The 14,474-nt window shown below is 40.6% G+C and overlaps 1 protein-coding gene across 2 annotated transcripts in view; it reads right to left on the bottom strand.

Annotated features, from left to right (window-relative positions):
• CCDC141 (coiled-coil domain containing 141) overlaps positions 1-14,474 on the bottom strand; it is a 182,894-nt gene that overhangs the window by 3,637 nt on the left and 164,783 nt on the right. The window contains exon 23 of one of the 2 annotated variants that reach the window (XM_080669118.1): positions 410-1,263. In XM_080669118.1, coding sequence (XP_080525244.1) covers positions 410-1,263 — 854 coding nt within the window. The remainder of the gene's footprint in view (positions 1-409; positions 1,264-14,474) is intronic. The other variant, XM_080669119.1, reaches the window with a different exon arrangement.

Here is a 14,474-nt window from a genome sequence, read left to right as displayed (position 1 = left end):
GAAAGAAAGGGGGAAAACCAGGTTCTTATGTGTGTTTTTTAATTGAATAAGGGATGTTAAACCAAAAAAATGTCATGCTTATGCAAAAATAAACAATAGGAAAGCATTTCAACTCACCATCTTTAGAAATGTGGAATGTTAAATGGACACAAAAAGAGCACAACGAAGTCACAGTGCTTTAGGAGTTTGTTAAGTTATTATTTTATATGGCTACTTTTTTGCTTCAGGGGATTAGCCATGCTGCTCCTAAGATGAGAGTTGGGGGTTGGTGTGAGGGTGCATCATGCAGAGTTGCAGTGCTGGCGAGTATTAATCAGCTATCCCTGCACCTGTCAGTTAGTGCCCACGAATGATTCCCTCAGTGATTCAATTTGTTTCTGGTTAAGGCTCATCATTATAGGCTACCCACCATGTCAGTGTAGGCTCTGGAAATCCTGTTACTTCAACTTCCAAAGTCACTGGAGAACCTTCCACGACAGTGACATTAGACTGGAGCCTGGAGAAATTGGGTGCCTGGCCAGCTAGGCTGACCACGCTGTTCTTTGCTGATGTGCTTTTAATCTCTTCCTGGGAAACCACTTGCCTCTGATAGACCCGGCTGGGGCCTAATTGAAACCCGAGGCCCGAGAGCGTGTCCTGGGAAGCATGCAGCCTGTCTTGGTTTTTAGTGCCGTTATTAGCAGCATGCATTTCCTCCCGTGTTTCTAGCACACTTTCCCGAGCCCGTGGGTGCTGCTGGCAAGCTTGCTCATGCACTCCACTCGGCATGCTCCCAGGATGGTCAGCATGGGTTTTGCTGATGGCTGTACTCTGTTCCAGAAACCCTCTGGAGGTGAATGGGGGCTCAGCTTTGAACTGGGGGGAAGGCTTCTCAAAATGACTTGAAAATGTTTCTCTCTCATCATTGCAAGTATCAGCAAAAGCAGCAGGTGGAGGAAGGCCACACTCCTGGGCCTCCCCTGGACCACTGGCCCCCATCTGCATCCTGTCGCTGCTCATGTGAAGGCTGAGAGAGGGGCTGGCATGTTCTTCTACCTCCATGTCAGAGGGTGCGAAGGGGGAGCCGGGGCTCCCTGGCAGTGGAGGCAAGGAGATGTCATCGGGTGAGACACACTCATGTTCTTCTGCAGGAAGCGTGTCCGCAGGCAGGGGCAGGCCTTGGACACCACACTCTTGGCCAGAGGAGAGCCGCGGCAGGTCCCGAGGTAGCTGAGCCTCACCTGCTCCATCGATGGGCAAAATTCCTGCCTCCTGCACCTGCTCCTTCAAAACAGACAAGCCAAAGCTTTCGTTTAGTCATTGGTTTTCTTTTTCCAGGCCTCAAACTCAACTTCAGAGAGGCGACTTGAGAAAACCCACAGTGGGGTAAAGCGGGCCCTGGCTCAAGCATTAGAGCACTTAAAACCACTTGTCTATTTAAACTGGGCACAGTCCCCTCCCATGACTGAGGAATCATAAACTGACCTCCCATCTCCGAGTGAAACATGATAGACCTTTTGAAGAGAGAACAGCTTAGTTATCATCTCTAATGAAGCGCTTGGACTGGATAAATGTCTCTTCAAATCATAACCTGAGGAGCCTCCTTTCACCAGCAAATTGTGTGTCGGTTTATCTGTCTACACTCCACGTGAACCCCGCTCCTACACATCAGAAGCTCCCCTGTTAGGTCAGATCTGAGACTCCACTAGAATAGCCCCCCTCCTTCCTCAGGAAGTCATTCTTTTCATTTTATTTTTTTACTAGAGGCCCAGTGCACGAAATTCGTGCATGGGGGAGGGGTGTGTCCCTCAGCCCAGCCTGCACCCTCTCCAATCTGGGACCCCTCGAGGGATGTCTGGCTGCCCATTTAGGCCAGATCCCAGAGCCAGACATCCCTCTCACAATCCAGGACTGCTGACTCCCAACTGCTCGCCTGCCTGCCTTCCTGATTGCCCCTAACCGCTTCTGCCTGCCAGCCTGATCACTCCCTAACCACCCCCTGCCAACCTGATTGATGCCTAACTGCTCCCCTGCCAGCCTGTTTGGCCCTAACTGCCCTCCCCTGCAGGCCTGGTCACCCATAACTGCCCTCCCCTGCAGGCCTGGTCACCCCTAACTACTCTCCCCTGCAGGACTGGTCACCCCTAACTGCCTTCCCCTGCAGGCCTGGTCCCCCCCAACTGCTCTCCCCTGCAGGCCTGGTCCCCCCCAACTGCTCTCCCCTGCAGGCCTGGGTTCCCCCAACTGCCCTTCCCTGCAGGCCCAGTCGCCCCCAACTGCCCTCCTCTGCCAGCCTGGTCACCCCTAACTGCCCTCCCCTGCAGGCTCGATCACCCCCAACTGCCCTCCCTTGCAGGCCTGGTCCCTCCCAACTGCCCTCCCCTGCTGGCCTGATCGCCCACAACTGCCCTCCCTTGCAGGCCTGGTCTCTCCCAACTGCCCTCCCCTGCTGGCCATCTTGTGATTATGGCAAAATACACAGAACATAAAATTTACCATATTAACTATTTTTTAAGTGTACAGTTAAGTGGCAGTAAATACATTAAATATTATTGTGCAACCATCACACCAATCAGCTCTAGCACTTTTTCATCTTTCCAAAGTGAAACTCAGAACCCTTTAAACAGCAATCCTCCCTTTTCTCTCCCACCAGCCCCTTCCACTTTCTGTCTCTATGAATTTTACAACTCTAGATACTTAGTCATTTTTGATGACTGGTTTTATTTTCTTAAAGCCCCTTAGTTTTATTCTCACATTGAGAAATATCTACAGAGAGCCTGTGATATACTAGGTACTGTGCTAGGCACTGGAGAGATGAAATGGTGAGCAAAAGGAAATACAGCCTCTGCCCTCATGGAGATGATAGCCTAGTGGGGAATGTAGACATTAACGGAACCGTCGCACCTTATGACCTTTCACAATGAAACGCACAGAGATACAATAGAGGAACACCTGCCACTCATCTTTCTGTCCCAGGTGGGAACATAAGTTGTGCCAGTCATCACCTACTGCTCACATTGTCCTATTATTCCTCCCCGCGAATCCACATCTATCTCTGGTTTAAGAAGTCCTTTGGCACAGACGCAAAAGAGCAGTGAAGCTGAAAGGGATCCCACCTATCCCAAGCAGCTTGTACACAGGCTTCTTTCTTTGCCTTTCCTCAGCATTTTGGATGCATGTTTTACTTAATTAACAATGACTGGTTTTTGTTCCAATGCTCTGGCTTGCACATAAGAAACTTATGTCTTGCCTTGACCTTGAGTTCTTCGTTTTCACACATAGTCCTGCTCCTGATATACTTTATAAGTGATTTTTGAGAAATAAATGTGTTTTTAGGTTGAAGATTAGAAGTAAAAATAAAACAATGCTCCTCCTACTAGCCTACAGACATGACTTGTTTTCAGAGAAATCATAAACCCAGCTTAGAGAAAGTGGTTTTCTTCAGCCATTTAAGAGAAGTTTGCATTTTGGGTCTAAGTCCAAAGTTCTTAAAAGTCCCTCTAATTAAAAGAATAAATAAATAAACACATACCCAGTAGGTAATGCCTCTCCTTTTTTTGGTTTTCCTACTACACCTTAGCTCTGCCTCTTTTTATCTTTTCCTGAAAGTAGGTTTTTTTCACCCTTTTCTTAGGGACATTGATCTAACTTCCCATTCAGTCTAAAAATCTTCTCTATGCCATCTGGCAGCCTCTGTTTGCACACTTTTCCTGAATGGTGCTTTCTTTGAAGATAATTCTGTGCTTTACTTGTCTTAAGAATCTCTTTCTATACTTAGCAAAGAGCTGCCTTCTCTCAGTACCCACCAATGGATCTGCATGGCCTCCTGGAAGAACAGAGATGTCCATCTGTTCTTCTCTTAAAACAGCCCTTTGCTATTGGGAGAACTGGTCCCACAGCCCTCCAGTCTCTGTCTTTGTACTAAAAAAAACCCAAGTCTTCTTCTACCTTGACTCCTGGAACTCTCATCATCCTGACCGCCTTCTGGAGGTCCTGGTCCTACGGCTATGACCTGTTTCACAGGGAAGCAGAGACATTTGTTGATCTAAGCATCACCCATGGGCAGGCAGCTCTTTAATGACTCCTTTGAGTAACCTATGGCTCTCCAGAAACAAATAATGTTTTTAAAATGTGTGAAAATTTTCAAAAAATTTAGGAGAGAAACTAGAATAAAAGTCCAGGCCAGTCTCCCCACTCCTCACTCCCTCCTGGAGAGGAACTGACTTACCTAATTGCGGGTTTAGTAGAAGGGACCCAACAATCGCAGCTCTCTCTTTGATGTTCTTTATTTTAGATCTGCATTCCACCAAATGGGTGCATTTACATTGGCTATGAGGCATGAAAAACCCCTGGACAGGAAGCCTGTGGTTGTCTAGCTATGCACCCAAGTGTCTGGGTAGACAAAAATGTCTAAATCAGAGATGAAGTTTTGGGAAACCCTCTAGATAAGTCCCAGTTGTGTCCTCCAATCCAGCTTTTACTGGTTACTGATTCCTGACTGCTGAGTCTCACTTTCAGACTGTGCCAAACTCAAAAAGGCAATCCAAGAATATTATTTTTCACTCCCTACAACTCCTAAAGCATAAAAAATACTTTCTGCAGAAAATAAAACTACCTGATAACTTCCGGCAATAAGAGAGTTTTCTCAAATCTTTTTAAAGGAACTTCTCAACTGATTAATATTCCCTCTAAATATGTTTATTTCCAGGATTCATTTACTTTCCAGAATGGGAAGCAACCAGATTATCTCTTTGATCTATATATGTTTTTATTAAAGTGATTGTACTTTTTTTTGTTTTTATAAGAACCACATGGGACTATGAATTTATACCGAGTTTTTATTTTATTTTTTAAATTTTATTTTATTGTTTAAAGTATTACATATAGTTGTACATATATCTCCTATTTTTCCCCATTGACCTTCCCCAGCCTCTCCTACCCCCTGTCAGATGCCCTCAGCCCACCCCCACCCCCAGTGTCTTGTGTTCATTGGTTGTGCTTATATGCATGCATACAAGTCTATATTGAGTTTTTAAACAACTAAAATCTTGTACTTTCTCTGTCCATTAATATCATTGATAAAAATGTTGAACACTGCATAGGTTAGGACAAGGCCAGATGTCTCCCCCTGGCAAGGAAAGCTGTCTTCCAGGGTGACATTGATAAACTACTTGACACTCTTGGGTACAATTATCACCAGACCAAACTCTCATTCAGCTCACATTTTCCCACTTAAGAGAGATAACATGAGTGTGTTTATCAAATGACTTCCTAAAACCATAATAAATTTTGCCTATGGCACTAATCTAGAATTGCCCAGTAAATAATCATCTCAGAAAGCAAAATAAGATGAGTTTAATACAAGTTCTTCTGAGCAAATCATGTTGTCTTTTGGCATTTCTGCCTTAATTTCAAATACAAATAAGCTTTCAGTTTTAAATCATTATGGAATTTTATAAACATTCTTTCTAAATCTCACTGAGTTATACATTCCTGTATCTACTAGTTTTCCTTTATGATAATGGTTCCCCAACATTCACGTACACCAACTATTTTTTCATATTTCACCACCATGAAACTGTGTTTTTTTCTGTGGAAACAGTGTGTGTGAGGGTGTGTGTACGTGTGTGTATTTCTAGAAAAAGGAGGTTAATCTATATATTTCAGCACCGATAGGGCATATTTGCATCACTCTGATTAATTCTGGCAAAAAGGCTGGGCAATTGATCTAATTCACTATAAAACTTCCCATTCTCAATGTATTTCTCTTACAGCCTTGGTTGCTCTTTGTCTTTTTTGTTGATTTCTTTCTCTTTTCCCAACTTCTAAATATATGAATAACAAATGATCTTGTATTTATGTTCTGTAATATTCTCTATATACCTCCCCCTCAAAGATCTCATTCACTTTCACATCTAATGACCAGTTAACTTTTATTTAATAACCCTAAATCTATAGCCTCAGATCTTTTGTCAGCATTTCTGAACTTTCATTTCCATTGATGAACATAACCACTTGGATTTCTAATCATTGCCAAACAAAATGAACACATAATACATGATATTCTACACCCACCAAACTAAGAGTATAGCACCAATCCTCAAAGTACATGGAGTGGGAAGCCATCTCTGTGGTAAATTTAAGGAAACACCACAAGACTTTACCTTCCAAAATATCTTAATCTTATCTTAGGTTAAGTACAATTAAATGAAGCTAAGTATGAAGTGGTGAAAAAAAGACATTAAACATAGGGCTTGGTCTATGAAAGGCATTTCTAGGAATTTGGAAGGGGCTTTGAGCAGCCAAGGAGTTGAGTGGCACCTTTGGGCACTTGGAGTGAACAAGATAAAGGAGAACTGAAGGTGGTGAACAACAATTTGTCTTCTTCCCAAATTTTTCCAAAGCAAATGTCTCAAGATCATCTCCCTCTGCCCACCTAGAGATTAGGATTAGAGGAGGAAGGCCAGGGAATGTCCTCACCCAGGCTGATAAGAGCACTCCACTGAACTGTTTGCTATAAAAGTAATTCCATGGAGATGAAAAAATGGTGGCAGAATAGACAGATGTGTCCTGAGCCTTGTCCTGGAGCAGATAGAAAGAACAGCTGAGTATTGCACGGGGAGTGTTTGTTGGTGAGTCGAGGGACAGCTATACTCCAGGAGATGGTGGGGGACTGCTGCACGGGGCTCCCCTGACCGGGCAGCCCCCATTGCTGCTGGGTTCCCTCCTGGAGTGACCCACTTGGACTCGGAGACCGCGCCAATTTGAAAGGGAAAGTGTATGTTATCGGGAGCCTGAAAATCTACAACTGCGGCACCCACCGAACAGCTGCGAACCCCAGAGCACCGGTCTCCAGTTTGCGCAAACACACGGATTCAGAGGAGCTCTACACTCCACCACGGAAAGGAGAGAGAGAACTATATAACCAGACACCCAGAGAAGAGAGACCATGGGGACACAAAGAAACAGCCCGCATATGAAAGAAAAGCAGGCATCACCAGAAAAGGAAGTAAACGAAATGGAGGCAAGCAACCTGCCAGAGAAAGAATTCAGAGAAATGGTCATAAGGTGGCTGAAAAGAATGGAATACAAATTTGACAATATGTGTAAGACCAAGAGGAAATGAAGAAGAACCAAGAAGAATGAAAAATGACATCGTTGCTGTAAAGAACTCAATAGAAACCATCAAGAGTAGACTAGAAGAAGCAGAGGACTGCATCAGTGAGCTAGAAGACAAGGTAGGAAAAAACACCCAAGTAGAGCAGCTTCTAGAAAAAAAAAATTAAAAAGCAGGAGGAGAGCCTAAGGGAACTTTGGGACAACATGAAACAAAACAACATCCTCATAATAGGGGTTCCAGAAGGAGAGGAAACAGCAAAGAATAGAAAACCTGTTTGAAGAAATAATGACAGAAAACTTCCCTGATATAGGGAAGAAAAACCCCACACAAATCCAAGAAGCTCACAGAGTCCCAAGCAAAATGAATCCCAAAAGACCAACGCCAAGGCACATTATAATTAAATTGGCAAACACCAATGACAAAGTAAGAATCTTAAAAGAAGCCAGAGAGATACAGAAAGTTACCTACAAAGGAACCCCCACCAGACTAGTGACTGATTTCTCAACAAAAACTCATCAGGCTAGAAGGGAATGGAATGAAATATACAAAGTCATGCAAAGGAAGTGTCTGAATCCAAGAATACAGTACCCAGCAAGGCTATCAATCAAAATTGAAGGTGAAATCAGGAGCTTCACAGACAAAAAAAGGACTAAGGGAATTTATTACCACCAAACCAGCAATGCAAGAATTGCTAAAGGGTCTGCTGTAAAAAAAAGAAATAGGAAGCAAAGAAGGAATGCAGGGGTAAAGAATAAAAATGGTGACAAAAAAAGCACCTATCAATAATAACTTTAAATGTAAATGGATTAAATGCCCCAATCAAAAGACATAGGGTAATGGATTGGATAAGAAAACACGAGGCATCTATCTGCTGTCTACAAGAAACCCACCTCAGAAAAAAAGATGCACACAGACTGAGGGTGAAGGGATGGGAAAAGGTTTTTCAGGCGAATGGAAATGAAAAAAAGCTGGGGTAGCAATACTTATATCTGACAAATTAGATCTCAAAGTGAAGGACATAACAAGAGATAAGGAAGGCCACTTCATAATACTAAAGGGAGCAATCCAACAAGAAAAAATAACTGGTAAACTTATATGCACCCAATACAGGAGCACCCAAATACATAAAAAAAACTCCTGAAGGATATCAAGGGAGAGATTGACAGCAATACAATCATAGTAGGAGACTTTAATACCCCACTATCACCATTGGAAAAATCCTCTAAACAAAAAATCAGCAAAGAAACATCAATCCTAAATGACTCACTAGACCAGATGGAATTAATTGACATCTTCAGAACATTTCACCCCAAAGCCACAGAATATACATTCTTCTCAAGTGCACATGGGTCATTTTCAAAGATAGACCATATGTTGGGTCATAGGCAAAGTCTCTTCAAATTCAAGAAGATAGAAATCATATCAAGCACCTTCTCAGACCACAGTGGCATAAAACTGGAAATCAACTACAATAAAAACAATCCAAAAAAATCAAACACATGGAGACTAAACAGCATGCTATTAAACAATGACTGGCTGACCAGAGAGATTAAAAAAGAAATAAAAAACATCATGGCAACAAATGACAATGAAAACACAACAATCCAAAATCTATGGGACACAGCGAAAGAAGTCTTGAGAGGGAAGTTCATAGCTCTACAAGCCTACTGCAAAAAACAAGAAACAATGGTAATAAATTACCTAACCCTACAACTCAAAGAGTTAGAAAGAGAGCAACAAGAAAAGCCCAGTGTAAGCAGAAGGAAGGAAATAATAAAGATCAGAGTGGAGATAAATGGCATTGAGACCAAAAAAACAATACAAAAGATCAACAAAACCAAGAGCTGGTTCTTTGAAAGGATAAACAAGATTGATGAACCCTCTAGCCAGGCTCACCAAGAAGGAAAGAGAGAGAACCCAAATAAACAAACTCACAAATGAAAGAGGAGAAATAACAACAGACCCCACCAAAATACAAAGGATTGTTAAAAAATACTATGAACAACTCTATTCCAACAAACTGGACCACCTGGAGGAAATGGACATATTCCTAGAAAAATACAACTTTCCAAAACTCAATCAGGAAGAATCTAAACATCTCAATAGGCCAATAACTATGGAAGAATTTGAAACTGTCATCAAAAAGCTTCCAGCAAACAAAAGCCCAGGGCCAGACGGCTTCACAGGGGAGTTTTACCAAACATTCAAGGAAGAACTAAAACCTATCCTCCTCAGACTATTCCAAACAATTCAAGAGGAAGGAACACTTCCAAGCTCATTCTATGAAACCAGCATCACCCTAATACCAAAACCAGACAAAGACAACACAATGAAAGAGAATTACAGGCCAATATCCCTCATGAACATAGATGCCAAAATCCTCAACAAAATTCTAGCAAAATCGGATCCAGTAGTATATCAGAAAGATCATACACCATGACCAAGTAGGATTTATCCCAGGAATGCAAGGATGGTACAATATCCGCAAATCAATAAATGTGATACATCACATAAACAAACTGAGAGATAAAAATCACATAGTCATATCAATTGATGCAGAAAAAGCATTTGACAAAATCCAACACCCTTTCTTGATAAAAACTCTCAACAAGGTGGGAATAGAAGGATCATACCTCAACATAATAAAAGCCATATATGATAAACCCACAGCTAACATCATACTCAATGGACAAAAAACTAAAACCATTACCCCTAAGAGCAGGAACAAGACAGGGATGCCCACTCTCACCACTCCTGTTTGACATAGTACTGGAAGTATTAGCCATTGCAATTAGACAAGAAGAAGAAATAAAAGGCATCCAAATTGGAAAAGAAGTAAAGCTGTCCTTATTTGCAGATGACATGATATTGTACATAAAAAACCCGAAAGACTCCATCAAAAAACTAATAGACTTAATAAATGAATTCGGCAATGTAGCAGGATACAAAATTAACGCCAAGAAATCTATGGCATTTCTATACACCAATAGTGAACTTACAGAAAGAGAGACTTAAAAAGCAATCCCATTTACCATTGCACCAAAAAAATTAAGATACCTAGGAATAAACTTAACTAAGGAGGTAAAAGACCTATACGCAAAAAACTACAGGATATTGAAAAAAAAAGATAGAGGAAGACATAAACAGATGGAAGAACATACCATGTTCATGGACTGGTAGAATCAACATCATAAAAATGTCCATACTACCCAAAACAATCTATAGATTCAATGCACTACCCATTAAAATACCAACAGCATATTTCACAGACCTAGAAAGAACTCTCCAAAAATTCATCTGGAATAAAAAAAGACCCCGAATAGCCACAGCAATCCTGAGAAAGAAGAATAAAGTAGGAGGGATCTCTATACCAGATTTCAAGCTGCACTACAAAGCCACTGTTCTCAAAACAGCCTGGTACTGGCACAAGAACAGACATATAGACCAATGGAATAGAATAGAGAATCCAGATATTGAGCCAAACCACTATGCTCAATTGATATTTGACAAAGGAGGCATGAACATACAACGGAGTCAAGACAGTCTCTTCAATAAATGGTGTTGGGAAAATTGGACAGATACATGCAAAAAAATGAAACTAGACCACCAACTAGACCACCATACACAAAAATTAACTCAAAATGGATACAGTACTTAAACATAAGACGGGAAACCATAAAAATTCTAGAGGAATCTACAGGCAGAGAAATCTCAGACATATGCTGAAATAATTTCTTCACCGATACCGCTCCTAGGGCAATGGAAGCTAAAGAGAAAATAAACAAATGGGACTTCATCAAAATAAAAAGCTTTTGCACAGCAAAAGAAACCATCAACAAAACAACAAGAAAGCCCACTGTATGGGAGAATGTATTTGCAAATGTTATCACTGATAAAGGTTTAATCTCCAACATCTACAGGGAACTTAATAAAAGGAAAATAAATGATCCAATAAAAAAATGGGCAACGGACCTAAATAGAATCTTTTCGAAAGAAGACAGAAGGAAGGCCAAGAGACACATGAAAACATGCTCAAAGTCACTAATTATCCGAGAGATGCAAATCAAAACGGCAATGCAGTACCATCTCACACCTGTCAGAATGGCAACCATCAACAAATCAACAAACGACAAGTGCTGGCGAGGATGTGGAGAAAAAGGAACCCTCGTGCACTGCTGGTGGGAATGCAGACTGGTGCAGCCACTGTGGAGAACAGTATGGAGTTTCCTCAAAAAACTAAAAGTGGAGCTCCCATTTGACCCAGTAATCCCACTTCTAGGAATATATCCCAAGAAAGTAGAAACACCAATCAAAAAGGATATATGTACCTCTATGTTCATAGCAGCACAATTCACCATAGCTAAGATTTGGAAACAGCCTAAGTGCCCATCAGCAGATGAGTGGATTAAAAAACTATGGTACATCTACACAATGGAATGCTTCGCTGCAGTAAAAAAGAAGGAATTCTTACCATTTGCAGCAGCATGGATGGACCTGGAGAGCACAATGTTAAGTGAAATAAGCCAGGCAATGAAAGAAAAATACCACATGACCTCACTCATTCATGGAAAATAAAGAACATTATAACCTGATGAATAAAAAGATAGATACAGAGGCAGTAAAGCACCGAACAGACTGTCAAATTACAGCGGGAAGGCTGGGGAGTGTTGGGGGTGGCGGAGGCGGGAAAGAGATCAACCAAAGGACTTGTATGCATGCATATAAGCTCAACCAATGGACACAAGACACTGGGTGGGTGGGATGAGGGCATGTGAAAGGGGTAGGGGAGGTTGGGGGAAGGTCAATGGGGGAAAAAAGGAGATATATGTACTAATATATATAATATTTTAAACAATAAAAAAATAAAAATAATTAAAAAAAATAAAAGTAATTCCATGCTACTGTTTTATTAACCATCATGAAAACAGATGAATGCAAAGAGGGGAAAGGTTTGGCACAGGAATCTACAGTATCCTTACAAAACAGCTTATTTATATGCAGCAGTTCCTTGGAGCTTCCTCTGGCCTTGTGGAAAGAGTTACATGGCTGAAATTCAGAAGAACTGGGCTGCGTGCCCGGTTCTAACACTACTTTGCTGTGATTTTTGGAGGGCAAAATATATCATCTCTTTTGGCCTCAGTTTCCTCAACTGTAAAATGAGATTTGATCAGATGATTGTTAAATCCCTTCTAGCACTAGAATTCCATAACTCTAATTGCTGGCATCGCAAGCCTTCATCTTCTACTGAACAGTTCTGTGACTTTAGGCAAGTCTCTTAATACTCTGCATCTCCATTTAACCTTAGGAGTTTTCACATATTATTGTGGATTTAGCTTCGGTCTTCACCTTGGGGTTAAAATACCGTCACTAATCTGTTAGCAGTGCAATGAGCATTGCATTTACTGAATTGCCCAATTCCACCTGCTGCATTTTTTGGGTCAGAAAAATGAGAAGCACTTTACTATCTCCAGGAGAAAATCTTGTGATTAATACATTCTTGTAATATGTTGGTGGAATTGTTCTTTCTGACTTATATCATTTCCCAAGGAAGATCAACACAATGTAAGGGTATTAGAATTGAACTTAGTGATACCTCAACAACCTTTTTATGTGTTGCTTCTTATTATCTGCCCACATGGTGCTTTGGGGAATCATTACATCTGACCTATAATATAAGTGATAGAGATAGTCAGAGAGTAAATGTGATATGATATTTAGAAGTGAAGATTACTACTTCCTTTAATTTTGCTTTTACCAATTATACTGAATGTATACATGAAATCATGCCAATGAAGGTTCTTGACAGCTATAATTGTGGACCTTCACTTTCATCCTAAGTAACTGATGATCTATAGTATCTTTTACTTTATATGAAAATAAAAATGACTTTTGAATGAAGGTAAATCTCTTTTTTCTATTGAAAGGAATTTGTTCATTTAACTCTTCTTTCAAACAAAATAATAGCAAGAAAAAACCATTTTTTACTACGTTTTGATTTGGTAGCAATGACTTCCACTTCTAATCTTAGTAAATGTGTGTGGTTGACAATGTAAAAAAATGTGCAGAATTACAAAAAATACTATGGTGTTGGATTTAGTATGTTTTAGAAACTCAGTTAAGAAAATGTGATACATTTAATGTTGTTTATTTATTATTTTAAGTAGCAGATTTCAATCAAGAGTGATTTTGCTCCCCAGAAGATGTTTGGCAATTTCTATAGGCATTTTTGGTTGTCACAACTGGGGGGGGTTGGGGGACTACTACTGGCATCCAGAATAGAGGCCAGGAATGCTGCCAAACATCCTATAAGCAGAATGCTTTAGTCCAAAATATCTGTAGTACTGAGGGTTGAAAAACCCTGATTTAGACCAATCAGCGTAACCAAAGACTAAGATATAAGATTAGGGCCCAACAAGTTGTCCAAGGTTTGCCTCAGAGAACAACCAGGGTCACCGCACCAAAAACAAGGCAGCTTGCTTAATGATTCTTATTGTCTGAAGGTTATATAATTAGACTAGATCTTCACATACATTTAACCCATGGAAAAGGACATATAAACAAGCTCTGAGAACTGTATTAACTCCAAGGAAACATAATTGTTTGTTTGTTTTTTTTTCATGAAATGTGCACAACAATTGGGGAGATTTTTCTTTTTTTAAGTCTTGGGTCACACGAAATATATTTTATAAATTTGGGGTAGTTGAGAATAGTGTTGATTCTGCTTGTTACTTGAGTCTCTTGGGAGAGGGAGAACAGAGGGAGCAGGCAACTTGGCAAAGCAAAGAGTCCAGAGGTAATTATAGTCCAGCAGCTATGAATAGAGAGTGAGCAACTTATGCCGAAACCCATACTGATGTGATTTAAATAATATATTTGATATCATGATACATTTGTATTCTGTGGGTATTTGCAGTTTTTGCTACAGGCTTAATTTATCTGTGATGCATAGGACTTAACGTAATCTAAACATTTCTCTAAATAGTTTAGTATTCATGTTTCAGTTGGGTTCTATATTTTAGTGTCTGGAAATATCTTCAAGGCAGATTCTCTGGGAACAAGATACTGTCTGATTTCATATATTAAGGTTTTCTAATAGTACTGTAAACAATAAAATCATAGCTTGGTGAGATCATAAAGAGGGAGAAATAAAATCTGACTTTGGGATTGACGAGAAAGGACAATGGGAAAGGCAGCTAAAGATGGGAGAAATAGAAATGGTTTGGGGTGACAGTATGGTGTTTAAATGGCTGCCTCAGTGTCAATGTAAAATGCTGTGGTTCTAGTATTCATTGGGAGGGACGCAAGGAAAGAGCATTGAGCAAAAGGACTAAGTAGGGGATAGAAAGGCAGTAAGGGCACTTGCATTGCATTTATA

Source organism: Plecotus auritus, assembly GCF_963455305.1.
Source record: "Plecotus auritus genome assembly, chromosome: 5".
NCBI lineage: Eukaryota > Metazoa > Chordata > Mammalia > Chiroptera > Vespertilionidae > Plecotus > Plecotus auritus.
The sequence above is the reverse complement of the archived record's forward strand: the minus strand, read 5'-3'. Positions and strand labels throughout refer to the sequence as shown.